At 48.6% G+C, this 14,689-nt stretch overlaps 1 protein-coding gene across 1 annotated transcript in view; it reads right to left on the minus strand.

Annotated features, from left to right (window-relative positions):
• The window catches only part of MTARC2 (mitochondrial amidoxime reducing component 2), a 37,970-nt gene extending 33,232 nt beyond the window's left edge, over positions 1 to 4,738 (minus strand). The window contains exon 1 of the mRNA XM_043485441.1: positions 4,097 to 4,738. Within this exon, the coding sequence (XP_043341376.1) occupies positions 4,097 to 4,368 (272 nt within the window). The 5' untranslated portion in view covers positions 4,369 to 4,738. The remainder of the gene's footprint in view (positions 1 to 4,096) is intronic.
• Between the last annotated feature and the right edge of the window lie 9,951 nt (positions 4,739 to 14,689).

The raw sequence follows: 14,689 nt of genomic DNA on the forward strand, positions 1-14,689 counted from the left end.
TGATTCTCATCCAGGCTACCCAGGTTCAATTCCTGGGCAGGGAATTAAGATCTCACTTTACTGCTGCCTCACCGAGATCACTGTGATCTCAGGTAAGATACTCATCCTTTCTGATACCATTTCTTTATTTGCAAAGTGGACACAATATCTAGCCCGCAAGATTGCTATGAGGCTTAAATTATATTATCTGTTGAAAGGTCTTAGTTCAGTGTCTGCTGAGTATGAACCACCAAATAAAAGTATTCCATTGCTTTCCCCTGCCTCACCCCAGTCTCCACACCACGCTATCCCATCTCAAGTATATATTGTTCAAAACAAGGGAACGCTGATACAGTTCCATCTATTTTCAGACGTCCACAGAGGCAGAAAAGCGAAGGAAAAATATTATCTTTCCATAGAAGCCAGTCACAGCAAAGTAGTGGCAACATGCAGTGGGAAACAATAGTTATTCCTGATGAAAAGCGGACACACAGGCAAGCACTGAATCTCTGTGAAATAGCATCAGTGCTTCATGTGAAGAAGGAAGCACAAGTGCTTTTTCTCTGGATGTGCGGCATGAGAATTTATGTCTTCACTCTGGCTCAAGTCTTCCCAGCAATCAGGAGGCTTTTCTAATCCTTCACACTTGAGGAGCTGTTTAGCTCAGATTCTTCTTAATGGTCCCAGAGAAAACCCTCTAATGATAGCATCAGAATCACCTGGGGAGACTTTCACACCTGAGAAGTGGAGTATTTCCTGCCATATCAGCAAACAAGGATGTCACGTGAGTGCTAAGTCGCTTCAATCATGTCCGGCTCTTTGCGACCCTATGGACTCTAGCAGACCAGGCTCCTCTGTCCAGGGGATTCTCCAGCCAAGAATATTGGAGTGGGTTGTCTGCCCTTTTCTAGGGGATCTTCCCAACCCAGGAGTGGAACCCGTATCTCTTACATCTCCTGTATTGGCAGGTAGGTTCTTTATCAGTCAGCAGCAATTTCAGCCCTCCATTGCGAGCTGGTGAACCCTGAGGGAACTCAGGAAGAATACCTGCCACTCCCTTGGTGAGCCCTGAGAAACTCAGGCTGTGAAAATAGGATGCTGGCCCCAGACAGGTATGGTGCATATCAGAGGAATGATTTCAGTGAGCTCAGACGCTTGCATCTTCCCATTATAGAAAAGCGCTAAATTCCTTAACGTGGGATATCTAGTTTTTTTTTAATTTACAAAAAACTTTTGACAATCGGACTGACTACCTGCCCTCTGTTGCAAAACTCCTATATAACCTGGCTCCTCTCTTCTGCCTCTTCAGAGCAGTTCTCTCAGGGTCACTTGAGATGCTATCTCCTGGGTTTGAGGTCCTAAAAATTCCCGCCAAATAGAACTCAACTTAGAACTCAACTTGTAGGTTGTGACTATTTTTTAAGTCGACACACCCTACACAAGCTTGTTTCACTCCTACTCCATAGGCCTGGGATGGGAAACTCAGGATATTACAGTCTTAAAAAACTCTCCAGGGACTCCCCTGGTGGTACAGTGGATAGGAATCCACCTGCCAATGCAGGGGCCAAGGGTTCGTTCCAGCCCTGGTCCAGGAAGATTCCACAGGGTGCGGGGCAACTGAAGTCCATGTGCCATAACTGCTGAGCCTGCACACCCAGAGCCTGCGCTCCTCAAGAGAAGGCATCGCAACGAGAACCCTACGTACAGCAAGGAAGGGCAGCCCCGCTCACCGTAACTAGAGAAAGCACGTGCAGGAAGGAAGACCCCAGCACAGCCAAAACTAAATAACTCTCCAGGATTAGACATCTGGGTGAAAGGGGTGGAAAATCCCCTGTGAGCTTCACACAACACTTTCCTAAAACAACCGGAAGTTTTTCCATGCCGTGGGAGCCCACATTTCTTTAAGGGAAGAGCAATCTTCAGCAAAGAGAGAATACACGCATCCCGGGAGTGAACTCAGGACAGCAGACATCCTCTGCTAGAAGGCTCCCTCAATGACCAGTCTGCAAACCTCCCTCCTCTAGACCCAGGACCACAGCTAACCCATCCCAGCCAGACAGCAAAGTGTCTTCATCCTAAGGAAGCAAAAAAGGAGGTTCCGTTCTTCCTTGATCACTCTTTCTAGGGTTTGGAATCCTCCCCTGTCTCAACTACCGATCGGCACATGCCAAGGGACTGGCCATCTCCCTCTACAAGGATTAAACCACGTGTTGCTGCAGCTGCTGACCTTCAACACCTCCTGAAAGGGGTCAGGGTGGAGAGCGGAGAGGCGCTCTGGGAAAAACTGCGAACACAGGTCCTCAGATGGTTAGACGTTTTCAGGGGCCAATTTTGTGAGCCCAATTTTTGTATCTCCTCACATTTGGAAAAGCACTAAAATCCTTGGAGGTGATGACTGTTCCTCATGACAAGCAAAGCTTCATGAGACTAGTAGAAATCTTCTGGAAAAATATGGGCTTGATTGCATGTATTCCCTCTTCCCGAAATCACATGCGTACTGACCTTTCCCCTCTGTCTCTTTGGAACAGTTTCTCAGAGCTATCTGAGGTTCTGGCTCCTGGGCAGCAGTCCTCATTTTGCCCCAAGTAAAACTTAACACTCACGTTGTGCATTTTTTTTTTTTTAAGTTGACACTTGCCAGGATGGCCTTCCCCTTATGCACCTGGCACCATTCTGTGTCCACGAGTATGTCTGTGGGCTCACCTCTAGGGGGAGAAAAATGACAGGGCACCTTTTCTGAGGCAGGAGGATGAAATTCTGATGTGTCAGGTCCTATGTAGATCAGGACTTTACCTAAAGTTCTTTGCTGAAGACCACTCTGCCTCTGGGGGAGGGGACACACTATTCTTTTAGTGGCAAGTATTACACGCACGGTCCACCTGCCATCTCCTCTCCCCCACAGAAGACTGCCCTCTGCTCATTACGTATTACAATGGGTCAGGGCCCCAACCTCCAGCATGTCTCAGGAACCTTCGCCAGGGATTGGAAATGGTGAGGGACCAGCCCTGGCAAGGCCAATGTGCTTGAACAAGCATTGGTTTCAGCATTGCTCCCGTCTACCCACGAGTGCCAAGAACATTTTATTTTTCTACTATTGTGTTCATACTAAGAATCAGAAAATTTAGAACAGCAACCTTGGAGATAAGCAATCAGACCCCATGTTTTTATACAGCCTCTCCTCCAGGGAGGGACAGAGACTTTGTAAGCAAGCAGGACCCTGTGGGACTTTCCCAGGACACTCCCTCCCCCATCTCTGCTCTAGGTCCTCTCTGAAGTACCCTGTTGTTCAATGGCTAAGTACAGACTCTTTGCAAATCCATGGACTACAGCACACCTAGATAACAGTATTTGATACATATTTCCTGGGCTGTTTTACAGATATAAAAACCCTCACCAAATGGAAGATATTAACTACTAGACGACCATGAGTACACAGCTCCAGGCCTCCTGGAGCCTGAGGAATGAAAACATTAACTCCTGTGACCCTCCCATGATACTTCACTGTAAGCCAGTCAAGAGAATTGTGCAGGATCTTATTTCTGACCCTGCGACACCCCCTCACCTGGCGTTAAAAATGCTCTGTCAGGGGACTTCCCTGGTGGTTCAGTGGCTGGGACTCTGATCCCAGTGCAGGGGCCGGGGTCTGATCACTGGTCAGGGAGGTGTATCCCACGTGCTGCAACTAGTAGTTCACCGGTCACAACCAGAGATCCCAGTGCAGACCAACAAATAAATAAAGATAAATTTAAAAAAAAAAAAAGCTTTGTCAAAACCTTTCCAGGAGAGGTTTGGGGGAGGCCTGTGACACCAGTCTCCTTGCATGGCCCTGCAATGAAGTTTTCTCTGCTCCAAACTCCAGCCTTTCGGGTTGTCTGGCCTCACCGAGCCCTACAGGTACAGAAACTCGCAGCTAACAGCTGCAATCCACTAGCTTTCCAAATCTGAACCAGACAAGAACTTGACCTTTACAGCTACAAAATCAGAGGCAGATGACCCAACAAGCAGCCCAGGAGAGCCACGCGGCAAACCTCTGTTCTCCTTCCCCGGGACAAGCCCCAGCTCCCCCAACCCGCCCCCTCCCCGGCAGGCCCCGCGCTGTTCCCGCGCCCGGCCCTACCTGTCCCGCAGGTGGCCGCTGCGCAGCCCCAGGGCCGTGCACTCGGCCGTGTCCACCGACACCCCCTTGCAGGACTTGACCGGGTAGATCCACAGCTCGCTCACCGTGCCCACCTGCTGCAGCCGCCGGCGCCGACCGGGCCGCGCGCGGCGCCAGGCGACGGCTCCCAGCGCCACCGCGGCCAGTCCCAGGGCGGCCACCCCCAGCCAGCGGGGCCCGGGCGGCGCGGGGAGGCCCAGGCGGGCCAGAGCCGAGGAGCCGGCGGCGCCCATGACCCAGCGATCGCGGGCGGCGGCCTGAGCGCACACGGGGCAGCGTTGGAGTGAGGAGGGCGCCGGGCGCTCAGGGCTCCGGGCGAGAGGGCGGAGCCAGGGCTAGTCCAGTCACCCGCCCCGGCACTCTCCGCGCGCCGAGGCGGCGGGACTGGCTGTGCGCAAGGAGGGGACCCCTAACTGCAGCGCCGAGGACCCGGCGGTAACCGAGGGACAGGAGACAGAGCGGGCCGGGATACTCAGACGCCCCTGGGGGAAGCAGGGATCAGGAAACCGAAGCCGGAGGCCTGGCTGCCCACTCTCTCTCTCTGACCGGTCACTGTCGCTTTATTGCTCCGTCTTCCTGGTGGCCTGCGACGCAACCCCTCACCCGCCCACATTCCACCCGCTCTCCACGGCCTCTTGGCTTCCTGCACACGGCCCACTTAACTGCGTGACTGGAGCCCAGCGAACAGGGAAAGCGGACGTCGAAGGGAGCATTTTAAATGTTTAGCAGCTCCTACTGGCAGATGGCTCTGAGAACTGCAGAACTTTGGACCCATAACCCGCTCCGTGGAAAAGTCTGTGCTGTGGGTAAACGCCACCATGGCTTCTTGCTGCATAAGGCTAAGCCCCGAGGATGACCCCAGCTTCTAGTTCAAATGCCTACTTGAGAAAACTCACTGCTGCCGGGAGGTTTCAGTGTTCTGTTCCTGCCAATATCTGAGGGCTGGCCCCTGGATCCCCACCTCCTTACCTTGTTTATAGACTTTTGCTCTGGGCCTCCTTAATCAATAGAAACCAGTAAGAGGCAGAGGGGAGACAAGAAATTCAGGCAAGGCTATGTTGGAACTTGAACTGCAGCACCAGGAAGCAAAAATAAGAAACAGATTCCCTCCCTTTGCTCTCTGAGGGGGTGGGGAGTGGGGGACTGCTGACCCCTTATGTGGGGTGAGGGCAGGGGTGGATCCAGGGGTAGAGCTGGAAGGGTAGCTTAAGTGGGTTGCCCGCCCTTCGGTGGTCCTAGGTGCGGGGTGCATGAGCAGTGCAAAAGCAGGGTGCAAAAGTAGACCCCTGCTTTTGCTGGGTTTGGGGTCTTTTTGTATCTTCTTGTTCCTAATTTTCCCCCACTGCACATGCACACAACTATTTTTAGTCCCTTGTAGTTTCTTTGTATTTTGTTGCTGCAGGAGACCTTTGTCCAGGAGCAAGCATTGCAGCAAAGGGTCCCAGGTCACAACCTGTCTCACTTTCAGAGCCCTTACTCGAAAGGCTTCACCACTGCGAATCCTCCCTCTGTCCTTTACAGATGTGTACGAATCTCCTACAACTCAGAAGTGTCTTTCTCAAGGGCCTGAGAACCATTCCTTTGAACTGTAATCATTACCGCCTGCCCAACACCATCTCATTGCCCCCATCCTTGTCAGTTTCACCTGAGACCCATTTCCTCTTATTCACCCTTTAAAACCCAGTCACCTCTGCATTCATGGGGATGGAGTTCAGTTCTTTCCCCTCTGTTCAGTCAGTTCAGTTGCTCAGTCATGTCCAACTCTTTGCAACACCATGGACTGCAGCAAACCAGGCCTCCCTGTCCATCACCAACTCCTGGAGTTTACTCAAACTCATGTCCATTGAGTCGGTGATGCCATCCAACCATCTCATTCTCTGTTCCCCTTCTCCTCTTGTCTTCAATCTTTCCCAGCATCAGGGTCTTTTCAAATCAGTTAGTTCTTCACATCAGGTGGCCAAAGTATTGGAGTTTCAGCTTCAGCATCAGTCCTTCCAATGAATATTCAGGACTGATTTCCTTTAGGATGGACTGGTTGGATCTCCTTGCAGTCCAAGGGACTCTGAGTCTTCTCCAACACCACAGTTCAAAAGCATCAATTCTTCGGCACTCAGCTTTCTTTATAGTCCAAATCTCACATCCATACATGATTACTGGAAAAATTCATAGCTTTGACTAGATGGACCTTTGTTGGCAAAGTAATGTCTCTGCTTTTTAATATGCTGTCTAGGTTGCTCATAACTTTTCTTCCAAGGAGCAAGTGTCTTTTAATTTCATGGCTGCAATCACTATCTGCAGTGATTTTGAAGCCCAAAAAAGTCTGTCACTGTTTCCATTGTTTCCCCATCTATTTGCCATGAAGTGATGGGACCAGATGCCATGATCTTAGTTTTCTGAATGTTGAGTTTTAAGCCAACTTTTTCGCTCTCCTCTTTCACTTTCATCAAGAGGCTCTAGTTCTTCTTTGCTTTCTGCCATAAGGGTGGTGTCATCTGCATAACTGAGGTTCTTCATTCCAGCTTGTGCTTCATCCAGCGCAGCGTTTCTCATGATGTACTCTGCATATAATTTAAATAAGCAGGGTGACAATATACAGCCTTGACATACTCCTTTCCTGATTTGGAACCAGTCTGTTGTTCCATGTCCAGTCCTAACTGTTGCTTCCTGACCTGCATACAGATTTCTCAAGAGGCAGGTCAGGTGGTCTGGTATTCCCATCACTTGAAGAATTTTCCACAGTTTGTTGTGATCCACACAGTCAAAGGCTTTGGCATAGTCAGTAAAGCAGGAGTAGATGTTTCCCACTGGTCCCATAAAATTCCTTTTTACTGCTTTAACTGAAGTCCAGGTTTGTTACTCCTTACCAGCTCCATTCACACAAGCTCTTGGGTAAACAGTGGATTTTCTTAGAGAAGTTAAGGTTTGAGGCCATTTGTTTATTTTTCAAAGACTGTCCTTTAATCTGCTGCCAGGTTCTGAAGAGTTACCAGCAGGCCACCTCCCACCATCAGGATTGGTCATTCACAGGAGAAAAAGGCTGCCCTCCAGGCTGGGAGGAGAGCAGAGGAGGGCAGGGTGCACAGGAGCCAAGCTCCCTTCCAGGGTTCCTCCTGCAAAGTGAAAGTCAATATCTCCCTGTAAACAGACCCTGTTGGAAACTCCAGGCCAGTGCACTCTCTCTCTTCAAAGAGCACATATTCTCATCATGCTCAGAGACCAAGACTTGGATTTCTTTTTCTAGTGCGGTGTTGTGAATGAGGTGTGTGTTTCAGCTTGCACCTGATCCCCTTTGCCTCTCCAGATACCAGACCCCCGAGTCTACCATCAGCACGAGGTCCTTATGAACCCATCCCCCACACTGCCCTGAGCTCCCAGACATGAGAAACTGTCTTGTTGATTGAGCATCTGTTCCTTTCCACACACACTTATTGCTCATTCCCCCTAGATTGGCCCTGGGGATTTAATATTTAGAAGAAGCTGCCCCACCATCCAGGAGCTTACAGAGCCCCTGGAAGACAGACTGGGAGGATAATGTCAGAGGGTAGGCAAGGTCAGGGTGCAATGCAAGTGAGCAGGAGAAGCAAGGAAATCTCAGGGCAAGTTGTGTCTTCAGAGGAAGGAGCTTTTGAGCTGTGACTTGAACAAAAAGGAGGGCTTTGGAGAGCGACCTGAGAGGGGATTCTGAGCCAAAGGAGCAAACTGAGAAAGGAGCAACGTGGAGAAACTGAAGGAAAAAGAGCCTATGGCGTGTTTGAACAGCCACTAGAAACCCTACCTGTGTCTGCAGCCAGGGAGTTGAGGTAGGACAGGTGGGCGGGGCCAGGCCACAATACACTTGTCTCATCTTTTTTTTTTTTTTTACTTGTCTCATCTTAACGTGAAGACCCCTCAGGATTCAGAACAGCAGTGAGGCGCCATGAGGCTCCAGTGTTTGAAGGTCACTCTGGCTTCTCTGGGAAGGAAAAGTGCCAAAGGTGGTTAAATGAGAGGCGCCCTAGTTCAGGCTGAAATAATCCCAAATCAGGGAAAAACAATGGAGGTGGAGATGGGGGGTGGGGGGCTCCTTGGCGGTCCTGTGGCTTAGGGTTTTGTGCTTCTCCTGACGGGAGCCTGGATTCCACCCCCTCGTCAGGGAACTAAGATCCCACAAGCCTCACTGTGTGGCAAAACCCAAAAAAGTTGGAGATGGGGCTGTGGATAGGAGAGATAGACAGACGGCAATTAGCAAGAGGTGGAGACAGATGGATCAGTGAGATTGAGGGAGAGGGTCCATGGTGACTCCCAGCTCTCTGGCGTAGCTATCTGGGTGTGGGTGGGAGGTGCCATTCTTCAAGATAAAGAATTCCAGAAAAGCTCGTATGGGGAGAAAGGTGATGAGCTCTGTTGGGAACAGTGAGTGTGAGTTATATGTGGAACATCAAAGGAGAAATAGTTACCTGGACAGGTAACTGACCTTCCTGTGCCATCTGTAAAATGATGACTAGAGATCTCTGAGATATCAGCTCAGAATTCTGTATTTCCTAGATCCATACTGGTTGGCATCAGTTCCAACAGCCAAATAAGAGAGGAACTTTGCCATAATGAGCATGAAGTCTCTGCTACCCTCACCCACCATCACCCAGCACCTAGGCTGCCCCAACTACCATTTCACCAGAGCTCAGGGTTGGGGTGATTTCAGGGACCAAGGGTATTCCTTAGTAGTAATGTGCACACTAGCAGCCCTAGTATCTTCATTGCTAGAATTTATGAGAAGCAATGGGAGGTTGAGGATCTATTCATTTTATTGGTTATTTGCTTTTCTTTTCCCTTTTGATTTGGAAGATTGCCTTGTCTGTCTTTTTCTTGTTGATTTATAAGAGATTTTTGTAAGTTTAGAAAAATACCCTTTTATCATAGGTGACTCAGAGTTGTTGACCTTTCCCCTAATTGGTCAGTTTGGGGGCAACTTCTGCTTATTGAGACATCACTGTCTGCCTTGAGGCGCTGATACATCTAAATAAAACTCAGATGATTAGAGTACCAAGCCAGGAAGCAGTGAAAAAGTCTAAAAGACAAATATTGCTCTTGCTTAGCCAGGCCTTTATCAGGAGTGTGGGTCCCCACCAGCCAACAAAATTATTAAGTAGGGCCACTCAGCAGTGTATCTCTCATGGGCAGATGTACAAATTAGATTATCAGAATGTGATGATAATCAACCTTCAGCTCACATAAGAAATCTTATGAGTCACATAGGCTAAAATATTTTAACTATCTCAAAATCGCAACAATCTGGCAAAGTAAAAGTTTATTTTTAACTCATATCCCAATTCAAGGCATATGGACAATGGAACCAGTAATTTATTGACCCAGACTTCTTCTAGGTGGTTGCTCTCCCTTCTATTCAGTTAATGAGAGGAGAAAGCAAGCAATGCTCTAGTGTGGGAGGTTTTATAGTGGGTTGATCTGGGAAGTGGTGCCAATGCTTCTAATCTCAGAGAGACAGCAGTGAGCAGTCCTGAAGAGAGATTGTAGTTCCCTGCCCAGGAATTGAACCCGGGTGGCCTGGATCAAAACCAGGAATCCTAGCCACCAGACCACCAGGGGATAGAGGTCAGAAGCAAAGAGGCCCTAGCTCTTTCCTCCATTTGAGATCAAGAATGTTTCAAAGAGGCCAAAACTCTAAAAAACAGGTACAAAGTTTATTATTAGAGACACAGCATAACTTGTGGAAGAGCACACACAGAATAAGTTTATTTATTTAAGACAGAAGCAAGGCAGAAATACAATCCCAGAGAGAAAGGGTGTGGGCATCCTCTCTAAGGAGGAAGAGTGCAGGAAGTCAGAAACTAGACAGAAATACACACTCAGAAAGGAGTGAGAGCGTCCTGAATGAGGAACACAGTTTAGAGGTGATTTAAATCACTTACATAGGACGGTCCTTCTGGGCTTACCTTTGTCCAATTATCTTGTTTGTTTTTTCACACCTGACTCGTCCTAGGACCCTCCCCAATATCCTTGGGCAACATTTTTTTTACTAAGATGAATCCCACTTCAGAGGCCTGTGGATACATGTCCAAACTTACTATGGGGAGGCACCCCTTCTTTTTTGGCTCCCCAAGGAGCCTTCCTGTGCAAGGGCAAAAAGGAAAGTTCTCCTTGACCTCAGGAGTAGTCATCTTACTTCATTTTACTCTTGACTTCAGCAGAGCTCAGCTTCTGCCACTAGCTTTGACCTTGGAGTGTCTGGGTGAGAACAAAGCTTGTTTTACTCCACCTGACAAATACCAGCTGTCCAACCCCCCTCTATACCTCACTTCTACTCCATCCAGAAGCCAGAAGCCAGTCCCTCAGTCACGTGGGTAGAGAGGTAGAGAGACTTGAGAGTGTGCAGGCTGTTGGGGACAGGAGGAAATGTAGTCTTTCTGTTCCCAGCAAACAGGGACTTTGGAACTGAAGCTAGTGAGCTCTACCACTGCTGGTGCCAGCTCCACAGCCCCTTTCTAAGAAAAGCCCCCTTGGGGTTATTTCCGTACAAATTTGTCCCCTGGGTTGAAGGAATCACCTTTACCACCCTGAGCACTAAACCAAAAGTTAACCATAAGGGAACCAACCATCTATGAAGTGACTTGACCCAAAACCTTATTTAATAAGAAAAATCCATATTGTGTAGCAACAAAGCGACCCAACTAGATCTTCTGAGAAGTTGGAATTGGGAGACACCCACAGGAACGGAGGCTCGCTGAGCGGTTGCCAGCGACGCCATGTTTTCTCCTCGGTGATTTTTCCGGCTCGTTACTTTGCTCACGTCCTCCTCCCTCTGCCTGCCTGTCTCACTCTGAGTGGGTGGCCTGGCCTCTGAATTCACAGCAGTAGAAGGCATCAGACACGGCTCCCTCAATCCAGCCCCTGAGTGTACACACTCTCCCGCCACCCATTTGCCCACCTTCTCCCTCTCCTCCTGTTCGGTGGGTTGCAGGCCTCCCCTGCTGCCGGAGGGCTTCCCTTATAGCTCAGCTGGTAAAGAATCTTCCTGCAATACGGAAGACCTGCGTTCGACCTCTGGGTTGGGAAGATTCCCCGGAGAAGGGAAAGGCATTCTGGCCTGGAGAATTCCATGGACTAAAGAGTCGGACACGACTGAGAGACATTCCCTTTCTTCCTTCCCGCTGCCGGAGGCTCATTCAGCCTCTGTGCATGGGGTCCTGTTTCTACCCTGGGATCTACAGAATCTTCCTTTTCGCCCTTTAAAGCAGAACCTCTGACTTTTCAGTGTCCACGAGCTTACTGGACTCAGGGAAGAGACTGATGATGAAAGCATTCTGCCATGTTATCTACTCCCAAAGAGGAACAGCTCTGCCGGCCCACAAGCTTGGGCCTCTGCGTGACTAACACTCGCCGTCCTCCCAACCGGCACTGAACTGGGAGACAGCCCTCACCGGGTTACTGCCTGTCAGTCCGGCGCCTCCTTCAGGCCGCGCGGAGGAAACACATCCAGCTTGCGTTCGAGTTGGGGGGCACCGTGGGGTGGGGCATTGTGGTAGAGACACCCTTGGAAGTTAGGCCTCAGCTGGCAAACGTGAATCCCAGAACTTCCAGAGGCTGAGGGCTCAGAAATCCCCGAGAACGAGTCCAGTGAGAGGAGAGCCGCTTTCATTCCCGCCCTGCTGTGGGCTAGACGCTGGTCACTAGTCTTTAGTAATGAGTAGTCTCAGATCTCAAGAGGTCCAGAGCCTGTGAAGGGTAAACATCGGTAAACAGGGAATTAGGTTCAAGGGGAGAAGAATTAAATGAGGGGAGGAGAGTCTTGGAACCCACTGGACCCTAGCATCACAGACCTGCTGAAGCCAGCCTGATGAGAAACATTTTGCTAAATAAAAACAGGGTGAGGGAAGAAGGTGACAGAGAGCAGGGCATTTTGAGGAGCTAAATTCAGCAGAGCCTGGAAAGTAGAGGGCCAAGGCTGAAGGTAGAGAGAGGACTGGACTTTATCCAGAAGATATGAACAGTGAGTAACATCATTTACTCAAAGAGATACTGGGTGGCTGGATACATGAGAGAGAGGAAAAGTTTTCAACTTGAACACACCTTTATACCCTTTGCATTTTGAACAGTGAAAATGATGACCTATTCAAAAAATTTAAAAATAAAACCATTTTAAAATGTATTTTAAATTATCCTACTTACAATAAATCTAGCTTCGTCCAGGCCTTGGGTGAGCAAAACCTACCCTATCAGCTTCTAATCTATGAGGTGTTTTCAACATTTTACATTCCGTCAGAGACACAGCCCCACCTCTGGGTAGATTCCAATGCCCAAGATGTATAGATAAATAATTATAATATAAGCAAAATGATTGTTATCTTAGAGATATGGCCTTAGAACTTTGAAAGCAGAGATTGGGAGTGGGCAGTTTACTATGCCTGAAGGCTTGAGGAGGTATCCTGTAAATGGGGTTTTGGTAGGAGAGAGCATGAAAACAGGAGTTGTCTTTTTTTTTTAAAGGATTATTATTATTACTTATTTGCTTATTTGGCTGCATCGGGTCTTTGTTGTGGCATTGGAGATCTTTAGTTGTGGAATGTGAGAACTAGTTCCCTGACCAGGGATTGAACCTGTGTCTCCTGCATTTGGCAGGTGTGGATTCCTATCCACTGTACCACCAGAGAAGTTCGAAATATGCTTTTCCGAAAAGGCCTGAAATGCTCTTGGAGGAAGATAGTTTGGTATGATGATCAGGACACTGTGTGAAATAGTAGGCGGTAAGGCCAGTAGGCAGGATGAGGCTAAATTGTGCAGGCTTTGTATGTGGTACTGGGGAGTATGGATTTCTTTCCTAAAATATTCAAATATACCCTCATGGGCATTGGTACTCTGGAAGCTGGTGAATAGGTACCTTTAAGATCATTTTTTTTTCCATAGAACAGAAAAAATGACAAGAATTTTTTCTACTTTGTGTTTTCCTCTCAAATTTTTCTAATGACGTCTCTGAGTTTCCCCTGGTGAATATAAGAAATTTAAAAAATCAGTGTAATAAGTAAATATGAATGGGAAACCTCAGAAGCAAGTGAATAAACCTGTTCTTTTTCTTCCTTGTCAAATATTTTCATAGTTGTGATTTTTACATTTTATATAAGATTTTCTGTTACCAAGACTGTTCCTTGTTTATATGTCGGGATTAACTAATATCCATGCTTTTCATCTTTTCCACGGAAATCAAAGCTTCCTGACGGTTTGCAGGCCCAAACTCTTGCCTACCGCTTGATTTCTTTGGCTTCTACAATTGGTTTTGGTTTTGGTTTTTTCAATAAGAAGTTTCTAGCTTGTCTTGGAAATCCAAAATAACTGGTAATGTGCGGTCTATATTCTGCATGACAATAATCAGTAGGACCTGACTGGAGCCTGTTCTTTGTAGGCATCGCCCCCCTCCCACCATGTAGCCCCCCAGTTCCAGCCTGCCCTAAGTTCCAACCTACTCCTCTGAGCCTTTGGGCTTGCCCTGGGTCTATAGGGCAATTGCTCTACATTTCCACCAGAGGGCGCTGTGATCAGCGTTTGGGCGAGGAGGGCGGGGAGGAAGTGCTGGGAGCTGGTTCCACAGGCTTTAGGAAAGGAAGCCCTCCTTTCCTTCCTGGAGAGAAGTCCTAAGGCACAACTTCCCTTGACCCAGCTCAGCGAAAAGTCAGGACCAAGAGCTACTTGCAAACCACGTGTTTTGAAATAAAAGGTGGAGAAACAAAGCGCCCTTTCTATTAGCCCTGACACTTGAATACTGCTTTGCAGTCAATACAACTCTTAGAGACACCTTGTTACTCTGTCCTCTGAGCGGTCCTCTGTCAGAAATAGGGTACGCTGTCCACCCCTGTACCGGTGACACTGGATCCCGTGTCTCGCCTAAGAGCACCTAGCCAGCAAGAAAGGGGCAGGTCCCCCAACACAGCTGCTTCCTCACACTTTCTCTTTGATGGAGAGACAAGGACCCTGGAAGAAGTCAGGAAAACAAGGCTACGTGGCTGAAGGAAGGAAGCGAGGACCGGGACCTGAGAAAGAAGCTGAGATTGTCTGTCATGGCTGACTTCCTCACTGTGAGACTGGCTGCCATCGCTGGGCTTGGGTGCCTACCTGTGTATCTTGGGCACAGTAGAATCTCAGTTTATATTTGGTGAATAAGTAGATTATCAAAGGAACTCACTGGGCCTCTTCATACTGGAAGGGCACTGATATCCCTTTGATGTCGAAGGCAAAGCTGGAGGGGGTTGGGCCGATGACCCTGAGGGCCAGGGACTGTCTCTCTGTCTCTCCTCTGGACAACCTGGTCCTGGGTGTCCCCCGGCCTCCTATAATGGCCATGACCATGCGTCTTGGAGGGTTTGATTCTGAGGATGTTATCAGCCAGGATGCAGAATCCTGCTTCCTCTCTCAGTTTTCAGTTGCTTTTTCTGTGTTTGTTTTCTTTGGCGGCTGCAGGGAGATTTGCTTTTCATCTGAGCAGCATGTGCTGTGCTTGGAGCGAAGGATGAAGCTGAAGCAGGATATGTGTGTCTGGAAGGGAAGAGAATCTCCTTGCTTGGGGTTGTC

Source organism: Cervus canadensis, chromosome 13, assembly GCF_019320065.1.
Source record: "Cervus canadensis isolate Bull #8, Minnesota chromosome 13, ASM1932006v1, whole genome shotgun sequence".
NCBI lineage: Eukaryota > Metazoa > Chordata > Mammalia > Artiodactyla > Cervidae > Cervus > Cervus canadensis.